This window comes from Bombina bombina, chromosome 6 (assembly GCF_027579735.1).
Source record: "Bombina bombina isolate aBomBom1 chromosome 6, aBomBom1.pri, whole genome shotgun sequence".
In the NCBI taxonomy this organism is placed as follows: domain Eukaryota; kingdom Metazoa; phylum Chordata; class Amphibia; order Anura; family Bombinatoridae; genus Bombina; species Bombina bombina.
In genome coordinates this window covers 929964552-929983016 of record NC_069504.1, presented here as the reverse complement: position 1 = coordinate 929983016, position 18465 = coordinate 929964552, and the positions used below count along the sequence as shown (strand labels likewise).

The 18465-nt window shown below is 40.0% G+C and overlaps 1 protein-coding gene across 1 annotated transcript in view; it reads left to right on the top strand.

Annotated features, from left to right (window-relative positions):
* RARS1 (arginyl-tRNA synthetase 1) overlaps window positions 1-18465 on the top strand; it is a 274844-nt gene that overhangs the window by 56222 nt on the left and 200157 nt on the right. The window contains exons 4-5 of the mRNA XM_053718573.1: window positions 2201-2309; window positions 5730-5830. Of these exons, the coding sequence (XP_053574548.1) occupies window positions 2201-2309; window positions 5730-5830 (210 nt within the window). The remainder of the gene's footprint in view (window positions 1-2200; window positions 2310-5729; window positions 5831-18465) is intronic.

The following is an 18465-nucleotide window of genomic DNA, read 5'->3' as shown; positions in this document are numbered from 1 at the left end:
TAAGAGATTCTAAAGTAAGTAATATAAACTCTGCTAAATCCAACAGGTTGATATGGGGTTGGTGTAATAAAGCAAGAGTGCATAGAAGAGCATAACATAAGAAGAGATAAATAAAAAACAAAACATATAACTCACCCAACATCAAGCCCCAAATACAGTGCCCATTATCTACTACTTAATTATAAAAGATGCAGCGGGTGCAGTCGAAGCGCACAGCAACAATCACTGGCACCAGCACTGCTGACAAAGGGTTCCAACCAATATAGGAAGACTAGAACATGGATAAGCTTTTATTTAGCTCAGCTCCGTGTTCATTGTAGCGTTAGTAGGAAGTCTTGCACATGCGCTGCAACGGGCAAGGGAGCAAGACTGTGACTATATATATATATATATATATATATATATATATATATATATATATATATATATATATATATATATATATATATATACATACATATACACATATATATATATATACATATACACATACATACACACACACACTATATAAAAGTCCTTTATGTGCCTATAGAAATTTTTACATGAGGAAGAGGTAGGCTATGTAAAACACGCTGCATAAAAATAAACTCACATAAGGAAAACGGATTATAAGGATACATACATAACGGCTTACAATTTCTCAATTAAAAATACAAGCAAGATAATGCCCACTCTGAAGCTACAGATCATGTAGCAAAAGAAAGTAATACTATCATAACATAACCAAAATCAGAAAATGACTGATTTGTATCACACCCCCTTTTTTATAGTTATTTTATTTGTATACAAGTGATTGCTGAAAAAACAAAGGAACATGCATGCAATTCAGATAATGAACTCCTTTATATGTATTTTAGACAACAGTAAGTTTTATAGTGATTAAAAAGCTATAAAAAAGAATTGACTACTTACTTGCTTTAAAGGGACACTGAACCCAAATTTTTTCTTTTGTGATTCAGAGAGCATGCATTTTTAAGCAACTTTCTTATTTACTCCTATTATCAATTTTCCTTTGTTCTCTTGCTATCTTTATTTGAAAAAGAAGACATCTAAGTTAAGGAGCCAGCCAATTTTTGGTTTAGTACACTGGACAGCACTTGTTTATTGGTGGGTGAATTTATCCACCAATCAGCAAGAACAAGCACTCTAAAACAACCTCATTACATTTCTACAAGCTCTCTTATGGCAAGATAAAGTATGATTAGCATAAACTAATAACTGTTTAGCCAGATATAAAATATTTTTTTTCAAAATAGAATTTATTTAACAATGCCCAATCATAAATCTGCATCATTTAAATGTTTAATATGATTTTCTGATAATTGCATGTGGATACTTTAACAAATTTTAATTTATTAATATAATGTAACACTACAGTTACATAATTAAATAGTTATTGCTTGGCCATTGAAATAACTATCTATTATAGTTATAGTTTACTAAATATATTTTTATATAAATTAGTTTTATTGGTATACTTTGAAAAGCATACTTGGGTAGACTCAGGAGAAGCAATGCACACTGAGAGCTAGCTGCTGATTGGTGGCTGGACATATATGCCTCTTTTCATTGGCTCACAAGTAAATTGGAAAGTCATTTAAAATGATATGCTCTATCTGAGTAATAAAATATTTGGTCGGGTAGGGGTTTATGTCCCATTAAATACTTTCCTAGTGAGAATTCTTCTAGGTATAAAATGTCTATTTAGTAAGCCACAACATATATGCATAAATATTAATAAAATGTGTATAATATAATAATTATATAATAACTATGTGAAAATAAAGTGAATATAAGTAATTATAATAATACAAAATTGTCACTAGTAGGCACAGGAAAGCTGTGTGCTGCTGTGTAAGATTGGAGGACTTGGTTATTTACCTTATTCACCCGTTGGCTGATTTTATTCCTTTTATAAAATAATTATATAAATTTGAATTTAGCTTGATTAATAGAAAGTGAAAATTTAGGCCACAAGGTTGCACTTAGTATTGCATTTTTTGTAACTTTTTGTACAGAACAAATAATTAAGATACTTCTCCATTAATTTTAAATGTTTGAAAAATGTTTGTATTAATCAAGAAATATAAACTATTTTTTTGGAAATGTTTTATTTTCTTATTTGTTAAGTGTGGGGCCACGCTGTGCTTAGATTTCAAATTGGTGTGGGTGAATGATGTTTGATTTTCTTTTTCAGATGTTAAAAGCTAAGAATCTAAAAGTGAGTCCTAGAGAAATCGCTGATAAAATTGTTAAAGATGTCCCCAGCAATGACTTGATTGAGAAAATGGAGATAGCTGGACCAGGTATTTACAATAAATGCTATATTTTTTAATACAATTTCACCCTGACTATTTAAGATGACATTAAAACAATGGGTTATAATAATATATATTTTGGAGGCTAGTTTTATGCTCTTATTTAAATGAGGCCCAGTTGCATTGTGTATCATTATGAGGCTGTAGAGAACCCTCTTATGTCAATAATCACAGCAGTTTCCTCTTACAGCTCTACTCTTAGATATGTGCAAAATTCTTTATTCAGAATAATTGTTTGGCGCCGGATATATGTGCTGAAGTGAAAAATAGCTGAATGAACCTGGGTTACACTTGCTTATTGGTGGCTAAATGAAGCCACCAATAAGCAATCACTATCCAGGGTGTTGAACCTAAAATGGGCCGGCTCCTAAGCTTTACTTTCCTGTTTTTTAAATAAAGATAGAAAGAGAACAAAGAAAAATTCATATTAGGAGTAAATTAGAAAGTTGCTTAAAATCGCATGCACTATCTGAATCACAAAAGAAAACATGTGGGTTTAGTTTCCCTTTAAGGTAATGATTATTTGTATCCTTCTTATAAAATACAACTGAAAAAATTGTCAAATATGATTAACCTATTAATGAGAGAGTTTATTTCCCAATCATTTCATATTTAATATATTTCTAATGGTATATAACAGTCAGTAATTTTTTCATATCATTAAAAAAAGATAAACTAAAAAGTTATTATTCCAAAAATGGAACCTTAATGTAGAAATCCGTCATTTAAATTAAGTCTTACTGACTTGTAAATTTAAATTGTGATTAAAATCGATTTGTTTTAAATCATATCAAGCCTGATACGAGGTATGGGTCTTTCTAATTGCAAACCATCAGAGCAACATAAAAGTCAGAATTAAACTTTAAATTTATGGTTTAGATAGAGCATGCTATTTGAAGATACTTTTTAATTTACTATTTATGTATTGATAAATGTACTTTATTCTCTTGGTATCCTGTGTTGAACACATACCTAGGTAGACTCAACAGCAGCAATTATTATTATTACTATGTTTGTAAGGACCAGAAGTAATACAGTTAACCCCTTCATGTTGGGCAGCAAGTGCTTTGATCGGAACAAAGTTCTGATGTAAACATTTTCTGGAAAATTTAAATCATGCAATTGTCAATGCAATCACGTGATTTCAAGGCCGGGATCAGATCACGGGGGACTGCCTATGTTGCTAGGCACGGCCCCAGACCAATGTTTAATTTTCCTGAAAGGAGGAGGCTGCAGGATGCCATATAAGGTAGGACATTCCATGCCGTCCTAACGGCATTAAAGACCAGCGCTGTTAGGATGGCATGGAACATCTTAACAGAGCGAAGCAGTTGAGTGGGCTAGACAGCAATATTCTCAACAGAAAATGTTGCTAGCTGGGTGGCAATATGAAGTAGCCTGGTGGAGGCAGTGTAATATTTTATAATATATCATTTTTTGCTATGCAAAGCACAAATTAATTGCAAAATTTAACATAAATGTATTTAATGATAATTTGTGCAATAAAAAAATTAACATTTTTTATATTAGCTAATTTTAGCTTAATTTTGGCTAAAATTTTAACTCGGTGGTCAGTAAAATCAGCCGGGTGGTAAAATCTGACGGGTAGTGCACCGACTAAAAAAAGGTCCTGGGGAGATCACTGAGATAGATATATTAGCAGAGCTACTTCTTTATTATTTTTCACAGTATTTCTTGGAAATTAAAATAAATGCAGTGATGTGTCCTGTTTTGAGTAAGTTGATTTACAGTGTAATATATTCAAAATACTTGACTAGTATAAATGTGTATGAGAAAAAACCTAAAACATTCTTAATGTTCTGGTGCTCTGTTGTTTTTTAAATCGCTAATTATCAACAGTGTGAATGTCATTTAAATATAAGCTATGGAATAGACTATTTTTAGATGGAAAATAAAGGTTTCCTAGTATAAATAAAATTAGTCTACAGTTCAGAAAACATTTTATGGCTTAAAGGGACTGTCAACACCAGAATTTTTGTTGTTTTAAAAGATAGATAATCCTTTAATTACCCATTCCCCAGTTTTGCATAACCAACACAGTTATAATAATACACGTTTTACCTCTGTAATTACCTTGTATCTAAGCCTTTGCAGACTGCCCCCTTATTTTAGTTCTTTTGACAGACTTGCATTTTAGCCAATCAGTGCTCACTCCTCGGTAAATTCACTTGCATGAGCTCAATGTTATCTATATGAAACACATGAACTAACGCCCTCTAGTGGTGAAAAACTGTCAAAATTATTCAGATTAGAGACGGCCTTTAAGGTCTAAGAAATTAGCATATGAACCTCCTAGGTTTAGCTTTCAACTAAGAATACCAAGAGAACAAAGCAAAATTGGTGATAAAAGTAAATTGGAAAGTTGTTTAAAATTACAGTACATGTCCTATTTGAATTATGAAAGTTTTTTTTGGACTTGACTGTCCCTTTAATGTTAGATGCAAATAGAAGGTTGCAGCTTATTACAAACATTAATTTAAACTCTTAGACCCATCCCAAAAAAATGTTCTAGGTTGAACATAATAGACTTGGTAAGCCTATACATAACATTCCTTGTTAAACTTTATTATACCAGCTACATTTCTGGAGCTTGCAAACAGGTAATGGCAGTTGTTATCTTCTTTATATAACCATATGACCTCTGTTTTTTCATACACTGGTCTTGTAAACTGCAAAGAAACCAATGCTTTGGGTTATTTTCAGACTATCTGGGGTGTACTCTTGGAAATCTTTGCATAGTCCATATAAATGGAAACACAACAATTACAGGAAGCAGCATGCATTCTGGGAATCTCTAGTGCAGAGTAGACATGTAATGTGCACTATAGGTTGGATAACAAAGGAGATATAGGGCAGCTGTGTCTGGTGGTTTTATGCAGCTGAAATTAATGTAAAAGTCTATTATTAATTAAATGCAGGGGCTTTCCCTCTTGTAGTCATAGCCTTTGAATGGACCCACTTCCATTAATGGTTTACTGCTTTTTACATATTGGCTTCACCAGCCATAAAATATGTTTGATTGGAATGGCTCTGTTTGGAAAGCACAATCTGCTTTTAATTTGCCAGTATATAAGTAAATCCAATAAAAAAATCTAAATTATTTTTAAAAAACCTCTAACTGACTGATTTCTACAAGATATTGCAGAAAGTAGGTTTCTGAAATAAAGAGTAGGATGTGTGGTCATCTGCTGTCAAAATGGTTGTTATGTCTGTAAACCAGGGCAAGCAGCCCACATTGGTGATAGATAGTGTGTAACTTTTTCAGTATCTTCTCATTGTGAATCACATTTTTTATGCAGTGGGGAAAGGTATATTGTTTTGGTATTTTAGTGTTATTTTTGAATGCTCTGTAATTGATGTTTGATATAAACCCTTTTCTGTTTATAGGCTTTATTAATGTACATCTACGAAAAGACTTTATCTCTAAACAACTGTCCAAACTTCTGGTAAATGGAGTCCAGCCTCCAGTAGTTGGGGAACAGAAAAAGGTAACACTTTCAAGGAGTTAAAGGGACATGACACCCACATTTTTTCTTTTATGATTTAGAAAGAGAATGCAATTTTAAACATCTTTCTAATTTTCTTATGTTATCTAATTTGTTTTATTCTCTTGATATTCTTTGCTGAAAAGCATATCTAGATATGCTCAGTAGCTGCTGATTGGTTGCTGCACATAGAAACCTCGTGTGATTGGCTCACCATGTGCATTGCTTTTTCTTCAACTAAGGATATCTAAAAAATGAAGCAAAATAAATAATGGAAGTACATTGTAATGTTGTTTAAATTTCTATTCTCTATCTTAATCATGAAAGAAAGATTTTGGGTTTAGTGGCCCTTTAAATATGATAGTAGCCACTTGGCTTCTGTTTGTGTTCTGAACTTAAAGTGATGGTAAACTTTCCACTTTTTATAATCGGATCCTAAATTTTAGTGATAATTTACAGGGACTTTAATTGATCACTTCTAATGAAGATGCACTTTAACTTACTTTTTAACCACCCACTTCAAAAGTAATATTTCTCCTGTTAAGTGTGGTCAGTCCACGGGTCATCATTACTTCTGGGATATTAACTCCTCCCCAACAGGAAGTGCAAGAGGATTCACCCAGCAGAGCTGCTATATAGCTCCTCCCCTCTACGTCACCCCCAGTCATTCTCTTGCACCCAACGAATAGATAGGATGTGTGAGAGGACTGTGGTGATTATACTTAGTTTCATACCTTCAATCAAAAGTTTGTTATTTTATAATAGCACCGGAGTGTGTTATTCCTTCTCTGGTAGAATTTGAAGAAGAATCTACCTGAGTTTTTTCTATGATTTTAGCCGGCGTAGTTAAGATCATATTGCTGTTTCTCGGCCATCTGAGGAGAGGTAAACTTCAGATCAGGGGACAGCGGGCAGATTAATCTGCAAGAGGTATGTAGCAGCTTATTATTTTCTGACAATGGAATTGATGAGAAAATTCTGCTATACCGATATAATGTAAACTCAGCCTTAAATGCAGTAGCAGCAACTGGTATCAGGCTGTCATGTATGTATATTTTACACTTCAGTATTCTGGGGAATGGCACTTCACTGGAATTATACTGTATGCATAAGACTTTAGCCTAATTTGCAGGGACTAGCAACAGGCTTTTTAATAACACTTAACTTATTTATGTTAAACGTTTTTCTCCAACATAGGTGTGTCCGGTCCACGGCGTCATCCTTACTTGTGGGATATTCTCTTCCCCAACAGGAAATGGCAAAGAGCCCAGCAAAGCTGGTCACATGATCCCTCCTAGGCTCCGCCTACCCCAGTCATTCTCTTTGCCGTTGTACAGGCAACATCTCCACGGAGATGGCTTAGAGTTTTTTAGTGTTTAACTGTAGTTTTTCATTATTCAATCAAGAGTTTGTTATTTTCAAATAGTGCTGGTATGTACTATTTACTCAGAAACAGAAAAGAGATGAAGAGTTCTGTTTGTATGAGGAAAATGATTTTAGCAACCGTAACTAAAATCCATGGCTGTTCCACACAGGACTGTTGAGAGCAATTAACTTCAGTTGGGGGAACAGTGTGCAGTCTCTTGCTGCTTGAGGTATGACACATTCTAACAAGACGATGTAATGCTGGAAGCTGTCATTTTCCCTATGGGATCCGGTAAGCCATGTTTATTACGATCGTAAATAAGGGCTTCACAAGGGCTTATTTAGACTGTAGACTTTTTTGGGCTAAATCGATTCATTATTAACACATATTTAGCCTTGAGGAATCATTTTATTTGGGTATTTTGATATAATAATATCGGCAGGCACTGTTTTAGACACCTTATTTCTTAGGGGCTTTCCCAAAGCATAAGCAGAGTCTCATTTTCGCGCCGGTGTGGCGCACTTGTTTTTGAGAGGCATGGCATGCAGTCGCATGTGAGAGGAACTCTGATACTTAGAAAAGACTTCTGAAGGCGTCATTTGGTATCGTATTCCCCTTTGGGTTTGGTTGGGTCTCAGCAAAGCAGATACCAGGGACTGTAAAGGGGTTAAAGCTTAAAACGGCTCCGGTTCCGTTATTTTAAGGGTTAAAGCTTCCAAATTTGGTGTGCAATATTTTTAAGGCTTTATGACACTGTGGTGAAAATTTGGTGAATTTTGAACAATTCCTTCATGTTTTTTCGCAATTGCAGTAATAAAGTGTGTTCAGTTTAAAATTTAAAGTGACAGTAACGGTTTTATTTTAAAACGTTTTTTGTACTTTCTTATCAAGTTTATGCCTGTTTAACATGTCTGAACTACCAGATAGACTGTGTTCTGAATGTGGGGAAGCCAGAATTCCTATTCATTTAAATAAATGTGATTTATGTGATAATGACAATGATGCCCAAGATGATTCCTCAAGTGAGGGGAGTAAGCATGGTACTGCATCATTCCCTCCTTCGTCTACACGAGTCTTGCCCACTCAGGAGGCCCCTAGTACATCTAGCGCGCCAATACTCCTTACTATGCAACAATTAACGGCTGTAATGGATAATTCTGTCAAAAACATTTTAGCCAAAATGAACCCTTGTCAGCGTAAGCGTGGCTGCTCTGTTTTAGTTACTGAAGAGCATGACGACGCTGATATTAATATCTCTGAAGGGCCCCTAACCCAATCTGAGGGAGCCAGGGAGGTTTTGTCTGAGGGAGAAATTACTGATTTAGGGAACATTTCTCAGCAGGCTGAATCTGATGTGATTACATTTAAATTTAAGTTGGAACATCTCCGCATTTTGCTTAAGGAGGTATTATCCACTCTGGATGATTGTGAAAATTTGGTCATCCCAGAGAAACTATGTAAAATGGACAAGTTCCTAGAGGTGCCGGGGCTCCCAGAAGCTTTTCCTATACCCAAGCGGGTGGCGGACATTGTTAATAAAGAATGGGAAAGGCCCGGTATTCCTTTCGTCCCTCCCCCCATATTTAAAAAATTGTTTCCTATGGTCGACCCCAGAAAGGACTTATGGCAGTCAGTCCCCAAGGTCGAGGGAGCGGTTTCTACTTTAAACAAACGCACCACTATACCCATAGAGGATAGTTGTGCTTTCAAAGATCCTATGGATAAAAAATTAGAAGGTTTGCTCAAAAAGATGTTTGTTCAGCAGGGTTACCTTCTACAACCCATTTCATGCATTGTCCCTGTCACTACAGCTGCATATTTCTGGTTTGATGAACTGATAAAGGTGCTCGATAGTGATTCTCCTCCTTATGAGGAGATTATGGACAGAATCAATGCTCTCAAATTGGCTAATGCTTTCACTCTAGACGCCACTTTGCAATTGGCTAGGTTAGCGGCTAAGAATTCTGGGTTTGCTATTGTGGCGCGCAGAGCGCTTTGGTTGAAATCTTGGTCGGCTGATGCGTCTTCCAAGAACAAGCTACTAAACATTCCTTTCAAGGGGAAAACGCTGTTTGGTCCCGACTTGAAAGAGATTATCTCTGATATCACTGGGGGTAAGGGCCACGCCCTTCCTCAGGATCGGCCTTTCAAGGCAAAAAATAGACCTAATTTTCGTCCCTTTCGTAAAAACGGACCAGCCCAAAGTGCTACGTCCTCTAAGCAAGAGGGTAATACTTCTCAGGCCAAGCCAGCTTGGAGACCAATGCAAGGCTGGAACAAGGGAAAGCAGGCCAAGAAACCTGCCACTGCTACCAAGTCAGCATGAAATATTGGCCCCCGATCCGGGACCGGATCTGGTGGGGGGCAGACTCTCTCTCTTCGCTCAGGCTTGGGCAAGAGATGTTCTGGATCCTTGGGCGCTAGAAATAGTCTCCCAGGGTTATCTTCTGGAATTCAAGGGACTTCCCCCAAGGGGGAGGTTCCACAGGTCTCAGTTGTCTTCAGACCACATAAAAAGACAGGCGTTCTTACATTGTGTAGAAGACCTGTTAAAAATGGGAGTGATTCATCCTGTTCCATTAAGAGAACAAGGGATGGGGTTCTACTCCAATCTGTTCATAGTTCCCAAAAAAGAGGGAACGTTCAGACCAATCTTAGATCTCAAGATCTTAAACAAATTTCTCAAGGTCCCATCGTTCAAGATGGAAACCATTCGAACTATCCTTCCTTCCATCCAGGAAGGTCAATTCATGACCACGGTGGATTTAAAGGATGCGTATCTACATATTCCTATCCACAAGGAACATCATCGGTTCCTAAGGTTTGCATTCCTGGACAAACATTACCAGTTTGTGGCGCTTCCTTTCGGATTAGCCACTGCTCCAAGGATTTTCACAAAGGTACTAGGGTCCCTTCTAGCGGTGCTAAGACCAAGGGGCATTGCAGTAGTACCCTACCTGGACGACATTCTGATTCAAGCGTCGTCCCTTCCTCGAGCAAAGGCTCACACGGACATCGTCCTGGCCTTTCTCAGATCTCACGGCTGGAAAGTGAACGTGGAAAAGAGTTCTCTATCCCCGTCAACAAGGGTTCCCTTCTTGGGAACAATTATAGACTCCTCAGAAATGAGGATTTTTCTAACAGAGGCCAGAAAAACAAAACTTCTGGACTCTTGTCGGATACTTCATTCCGTTCCTCTTCCTTCCGTAGCTCAGTGCATGGAAGTGATCGGGTTGATGGTAGCGGCAATGGACATAGGTCCTTTTGCGCGCATTCATCTAAGACCATTACAACTGTGCATGCTCAGTCAGTGGAATGGGGACTATACAGACTTGTCTCCAAAGATACAAGTAAATCAGAGGACCAGAGACTCACTCCGTTGGTGGCTGTCCCTGGACAACCTGTCACAAGGGATGACATTCCGCAGACCAGAGTGGGTCATTGTCACGACCGACGCCAGTCTGATGGGCTGGGGCGCGGTCTGGGGATCCCTGAAAGCTCAGGGTCTTTGGTCTCGGGAAGAATCTCTTCTACCGATAAATATTCTGGAACTGAGAGCGATATTCAATGCTCTCAAGGCTTGGCCTCAGCTAGCGAGGACCAAGTTCATACGGTTTCAATCAGACAACATGACGACTGTTGCGTACATCAACCATCAGGGGGGAACAAGGAGTTCCCTAGCGATGGAAGAAGTGACCAAGATTATTCTATGGGCGGAGTCTCACTCCTGCCACCTGTCTGCTATCCACATCCCGGGAGTGGAAAATTGGGAAGCGGATTTTCTGAGTCGTCAGACATTGCATCCGGGGGAGTGGGATCTCCATCCGGAAATCTTTGCCCAAGTCACTCAGCTGTGGGGCATTCCAGACATGGATCTAATGGCCTCTCGTCAGAACTTCAAAGTTCCCTGTTACGGGTCCAGATCCAGGGATCCCAAGGCGGCTCTAGTGGATGCACTAGTAGCACCTTGGACCTTCAAACTAGCTTATGTGTTCCCGCCGTTTCCTCTCATCCCCAGGCTGGTAGCCAGGATCAATCAGGAGAGGGCGTCGGTGATATTGATAGCTCCTGCGTGGCCACGCAGGACTTGGTATGCAGATCTGGTGAATATGTCATCGGCTCCACCTTGGAAGCTACCTTTGAGACGAGACCTTCTTGTTCAGGGTCCGTTCGAACATCCGAATCTGGTTTCACTCCAGCTGACTGCCTGGAGATTGAACGCTTGATTTTATCGAAGCGAGGTTTCTCAGATTCTGTTATCGATACTCTTGTTCAGGCCAGAAAGCCTGTAACTAGAAAGATTTACCACAAAATTTGGAAAAAATATATCTGTTGGTGTGAATCTAAAGGATTCCCTTGGGACAAGGTTAAGATTCCTAGGATTCTATCCTTCCTTCAAGAAGGATCGGAAAAAGGATTATCGGCAAGTTCCCTGAAGGGACAGATTTCTGCCTTGTCGGTGTTACTTCACAAAAAGCTGGCAGCTGTGCCAGATGTTCAAGCCTTTGTTCAGGCTCTGGTTAGAATTAAGCCTGTTTACAAACCCTTGACTCCTCCTTGGAGTCTCAATTTAGTTCTTTCAGTTCTTCAGGGGGTTCCGTTTGAACCCTTACATTCCGTTGATATTAAGTTATTATCTTGGAAAGTTTTGTTTTTAGTTGCAATTTCTTCTGCTAGAAGAGTTTCAGAATTATCTGCTCTGCAGTGTTCCCCTCCTTATCTGGTGTTCCATGCAGATAAGGTGGTTTTACGTACTAAACCTGGTTTTCTTCCAAAAGTTGTTTCTAACAAAAACATTAACCAGGAGATTATCGTACCTTCTCTGTGTCCGAAACCAGTTTCAAAGAAGGAACGTTTGTTGCACAATTTGGATGTTGTTCGCGCTCTAAAATTCTATTTAGATGCTACGAAGGATTTTAGACAAACATCTTCCTTGTTTGTTGTTTACTCAGGTAAAAGGAGAGGTCAAAAAGCTACTTCTACCTCTCTCTCTTTTTGGATTAAAAGCATCATCAGATTGGCTTACGAGACTGCCGGACGGCAGCCTCCCGAAAGAATCACAGCTCATTCCACTAGGGCTGTGGCTTCCACATGGGCCTTCAAGAACGAGGCTTCTGTTGATCAGATATGTAGGGCAGCGACTTGGTCTTCACTGCACACTTTTACCAAATTTTACAAGTTTGATACTTTTGCTTCTTCTGAGGCTATTTTTGGGAGAAAGGTTTTGCAAGCCGTGGTGCCTTCCATTTAGGTGACCTGATTTGCTCCCTCCCTTCATCCGTGTCCTAAAGCTTTGGTATTGGTTCCCACAAGTAAGGATGACGCCGTGGACCGGACACACCAATGTTGGAGAAAACAGAATTTATGTTTACCTGATAAATTTCTTTCTCCAACGGTGTGTCCGGTCCACGGCCCGCCCTGGTTTTTTTAATCAGGTCTGATAATTTATTTTCTTTAACTACAGTCACCACGGTACCATATGGTTTCTCCTATGCAAATATTCCTCCTTAACGTCGGTCGAATGACTGGGGTAGGCGGAGCCTAGGAGGGATCATGTGACCAGCTTTGCTGGGCTCTTTGCCATTTCCTGTTGGGGAAGAGAATATCCCACAAGTAAGGATGACGCCGTGGACCGGACACACCGTTGGAGAAAGAAATTTATCAGGTAAACATAAATTCTGTTTTTGCTGGCATGTAAAATCGTTTAATTTTCTGAGGTACTGGGTGAAAAAATGTTTTGGGCACTATTTTTTTTTTCCACTTGGCAGTCGTTTTATTTAATTTATGACAGTTTACTGATCTCTCTCACTGTTGTGTGTGAGGGGGAGGGGCCTTTTTTGGCGCTTTTGCTACGCATCAAAAAATTCAGTCAGAAGTTTATTGTCTTCCCTGCATGATCCGGTTCATCTCTACAGAACTCAGGGGTCTTCAAAACTTGTTTTGAGGAAGGTAATCACTCACAGCAGAGCTGTGAGATTGTAGTTGACTGTGATAAAAAACGTTTATTTCTGTATTTTTTTTCTGCTATCAGGGTTAGTTATCCTTTGCTAATGGGAGCAATCCTTTGCTAAAAGTGTGTTTTTTACAAAGATTTGATGCTATAACTTTTCAGTTTATCAATTTCCAACTGTCATAACTTTTTCTGTGCTTCTTATAGGCACAGTACGTTTTCATATTATAGTAAATTACTTGAAAAGTATTTCCAAGTTGCTAGTTTATTTGCTAGTGTGTTAAACATGTCTGATTCAGAGGAAGATATCTGTGCTATATGTGCTAAAGCCAAAGTGGAGCCCAATAGAAATTTATGTACTAACTGCATTGATGCTACTTTAAATAAAAGTCAATCTGTGCAAATTGAACATATTTCACCAAACAACGAGGGGAGAGTTATGCCGACTAACTCGCCTCACGTGTCAGTACCTGCATCTCCCGCTCGGGAGGTGCGTGATATTGTAGCGCCGAGTACATCTGGGCGGCCATTACAAATCACATTACAGGATATGGCTACTGTTATGACTGAAGTTTTGGCTAAATTACCAGAACTAAGAGGTAAGCGTGATCACTCTGGGGTGAGAACAGAGTGCGCTGATAATATTAGGGCCATGTCAGACACTGCGTCACAATTGGCAGAACATGAGGACGGAGAGCTTCATTCTGCGGGTGACGGTTCTGATCCAAACAGACTGGATTCAGATATTTCAAATTTTAAATTTAAGCTGGAAAACCTCCGTGTATTACTAGGGGAGGTGTTAGCGGCTCTGAATGATTGTAACACAGTTGCAATACCAGAGAAAATGTGTAGGTTGGATAAATATTTTGCGGTACCGTCGAGTACTGACGTTTTTCCTATACCTAAGAGACTTACTGAAATTGTTACTAAGGAGTGGGATAGACCTGGTGTGCCGTTCTCACCCCCTCCAATATTTAGAAAGATGTTTCCAATAGACGCCACCACACGGGACTTATGGCAAACGGTCCCTAAGGTGGAGGGAGCAGTTTCTACTTTAGCTAAGCGTACAACTATCCCGGTGGAGGATAGCTGTGCCTTTTCAGATCCAATGGATAAAAAGTTAGAGGGTTACCTTAAGAAAATGTTTGTTCAACAAGGTTTTATATTGCAACCTCTTGCATGCATTGCGCCTGTCACGGCTGCAGCAGCATTTTGGTTTGAGTCTCTGGAAGAGACACTTGAATCAGCTCCATTAGATGAGATTACACACAAACTTAAAGCCCTTAAGTTAGCTAACTCATTTATTTCGGATGCCGTAGTACATTTAACTAAACTTACGGCTAAGAATTCCGGATTCGCCATTCAGGCGCGCAGAGCACTGTGGCTAAAATCCTGGTCAGCTGATGTTACTTCTAAATCTAAATTGCTTAATATACCTTTCAAAGGGCAGACCTTATTCGGGCCCGGGTTGAAAGAAATTATCGCTGACATTACAGGAGGTAAAGGCCATGCCCTGCCTCAAGACAGAGCCAAACCTAAGGCTAGACAGTCTAATTTTCGTTCCTTTCGTAATTTCAAAGCAGGAGCAGCATCAAATTCCTCTGCACCAAAACAGGAAGGAGCTGTTGCTCGCTACAGACAAGGCTGGAGACCTAACCAGTCCTGGAACAAGGGCAAGCAGGCCAGGAAACCTGCTGCTGCCCCTAAGACAGCATGAATCGAGGGCCCCCGATCCGGGAACGGATCTAGTGGGGGGCAGACTTTCTCTCTTCGCCCAGGCTTGGGCAAGAGATGTCCAGGATCCCTGGGCGTTAGAGATCATATCTCAGGGATACCTTCTGGACTTCAAATCCTCTCCCCCAAGAGGGAGATTTCATCTGTCAAGGTTGTCAACAAACCAAATAAAGAAAGAGGCGTTTCTACGCTGCGTACAAGATATTTTATTAATGGGAGTGATCCATCCGTTCCCGCGGTCGGAACAAGGACAAGGGTTTTACTCAAATCTGTTTGTGGTTCCCAAAAAAGAGGGAACTTTCAGGCCAATCTTGGATTTAAAGATCCTAAACAAATTCCTAAGAGTTCCATCGTTCAAAATGGAAACTATTCGGACAATCTTACCCATGATCCAATGCCTTTCTAGACAGGCATTACCAGTTTGTAGCTCTTCCATTCGGATTGGCTACGGCTCCAAGAATCTTCACAAAGGTTCTGGGTGCTCTTCTGGCGGTACTAAGACCGCAAGGAATTTCGGTAGCTCCGTACCTAGACGACATTCTGATACAAGCTTCAAGCTTTCAAACTGCCAAGTCTCATACAGAGTTAGTACTGGCATTTCTAAGGTCGCATGGATGGAAGGTGAACGAAAAGAAGAGTTCTCTCTTTCCACTCACAAGAGTTCCCTTCTTGGGGACTCTTATAGATTCTGTAGAAATGAAGATTTACCTGACAGAAGACAGGTTAACAAAGCTTCAAAATGCATGCCGTGTCCTTCATTCCATTCAACACCCGTCAGTAGCTCAATGCATGGAGGTGATCGGCTTAATGGTAGCGGCAATGGACATAGTACCCTTTGCACGCCTACATCTCAGACCGCTGCAATTGTGCATGCTAAGTCAGTGGAATGGGGATTACTCAGACTTGTCCCCTACTCTGAATCTGGATCAAGAGACCAGAAATTCTCTTCTATGGTGGCGTTCTCGGCCACATCTGTCCAGGGGGATGCCATTCAGCAGGCCGGACTGGACAATTGTAACAACAGACGCCAGCCTACTAGGTTGGGGCGCTGTCTGGAATTCTCTGAAGGCTCAGGGACAATGGAATCAGGAGGAGAGTCTCCTACCAATAAACATTCTGGAATTGAGAGCAGTTCTCAATGCCCTTCTGGCTTGGCCCCAGTTAACAACTCGGGGGTTCATCAGGTTTCAGTCGGACAACATCACGACTGTAGCTTACATCAACCATCAGGGAGGGACAAGAAGCTCCCTAGCAATGATGGAAGTATCAAAGATAATTCGCTGGGCAGAGTCTCACTCTTGCCACCTGTCAGCAATCCACATCCCGGGAGTGGAGAACTGGGAGGCGGATTTCTTAAGTCGTCAGACTTTTCATCCGGGGGAGTGGGAACTTCATCCGGAGGTCTTTGCCCAAATACTTCGACGTTGGGGCAAACCAGAGATAGATCTCATGGCGTCTCGACAGAATGCCAAGCTTCCTTGTTACGGGTCCAGATCCAGGGATCCGGGAGCGGTTCTGATAGATGCTTTGACAGCACCTTGGACCTTCGGGATGGCTTATGTGTTTCCACCCTTCCCGATGCTTCCTCGATTGATTGCCAGAATCAAACAGGAGAGAGCATCAGTGATTATAATAGCGCCTGCATGGCCACGCAGGACTTGGTATGCAGATCTAGTGGACATGTCATCCTGTCCACCTTGGTCTCTACCTCTGAAACAGGACCTTCTGATCCAGGGTCCCTTCAAACATCAAAATCTAATTTCTCTGAAGCTGACTGCTTGGAAATTGAACGCTTGATTTTATCAAAGCGTGGTTTTTCTGAGTCAGTTATTGATACCTTAATACAGGCTAGGAAGCCTGTTACCAGAAAGATTTACCATAAGATATGGCGCAAATACTTATATTGGTGCGAATCCAAGAGTTACTCATGGAGTAAGGTTAGGATTCCGAGGATATTGTCTTTTCTACAAGAAGGTTTAGAAAAGGGTTTATCCGCTAGTTCCTTAAAGGGACAGATTTCAGCTCTGTCCATTCTTTTACACAAACGTCTGTCAGAAGTTCCGGACGTTCAAGCTTTTTGTCAGGCTTTAGCTAGGATCAAGCCTGTGTTTAAAACTGTTGCTCCACCATGGAGTTTGAACTTAGTTCTTAATGTTTTACAGGGTGTTCCGTTTGAACCCCTTCATTCCATTGATATCAAGCTGTTATCTTGGAAAGTTCTGTTTTTAATGGCGATTTCCTCGGCTTGAAGAGTCTCTGAGTTATCTGCCTTACATTGTGATTCTCCTTATCTGATTTTTCATTCAGACAAGGTAGTTCTGCGTACTAAACCTGGGTTCCTACCTAAGGTGGTCACTAACAGGAATATCAATCAAGAGATTGTGGTTCCATCTTTGTGTCCTAATCCTTCTTCGAAGAAGGAACGTCTGCTACACAATCTAGATGTAGTCCGTGCCCTGAAATTTTATCTACAGGCAACTAAGGATTTTCGACAAACGTCTTCCCTGTTTGTCGTTTATTCTGGTCAGAGGAGAGGTCAAAAAGCTTCGGCTACCTCTCTCTCCTTTTGGCTTCGTAGCATAATACGGTTAGCCTATGAGACTGCTGGACAGCAGCCTCCTGAAAGAATTACAGCACATTCTACTAGAGCTGTGGCTTCCACTTGGGCCTTTAAGAATGAGGCTTCTGTTGAACAGATTTGCAAGGCTGCAACTTGGTCTTCTCTTCATACTTTTTCCAAATTTTACAAATTTGACACTTTTGCTTCTTCGGAGGCTGTTTTTGGGAGAAAGGTTCTTCAGGCAGTGGTTCCTTCCGTATAAAGAGCCTGCCTGTCCCTCCCGTCATCTGTGTACTTTAGCTTTGGTATTGGTATCCCAGAAGTAATGATGACCCGTGGACTGACCACACTTAACAGGAGAAAACAAAATTTATGCTTACCTGATAAATTCCTTTCTCCTGTAGTGTGGTCAGTCCACGGCCCGCCCTGTTTTTTATGGCAGGTAAAAAATTTTTGAATTATACTCCAGTCACCACTACACCCTTTGGCTTCTCCTTTCTCGTTGGTCCTTGGTCGAATGACTGGGGGTGACGTAGAGGGGAGGAGCTATATAGCAGCTCTGCTGGGTGAATCCTCTTGCACTTCCTGTTGGGGAGGAGTTAATATCCCAGAAGTAATGATGACCCGTGGACTGACCACACTACAGGAGAAAGGAATTTATCAGGTAAGCATAAATTTTGTTTTTTTGTGAGCTAACGGTTTGAACTGTTCTTTAATCAGCTATCCATATGGCACTTTTATTGTAGCTATATTGCTGATTGGAGAACAGTTCAAACTGTTAGCGCACAAAAAAATATTACTTTTGAAGTGGGTAAGAACAAAAGAGATAAAGGTGGCACTCTTGAACAAGCAAACCTTTATTTGACGAGCAACGTTTCAGGACTCCTGTCCCTTTCTCAAGCTTGAGAAAGGGACAGGAGTCCCGAAACGTTGCTCGTCAAATAAAGGTTTGCTTGTTCAAGAGTGCCACCTTCATCTCTTTTTGTTATTATATACTTTGGAGGCCTTAATAGGGTGATCTGGAAGGT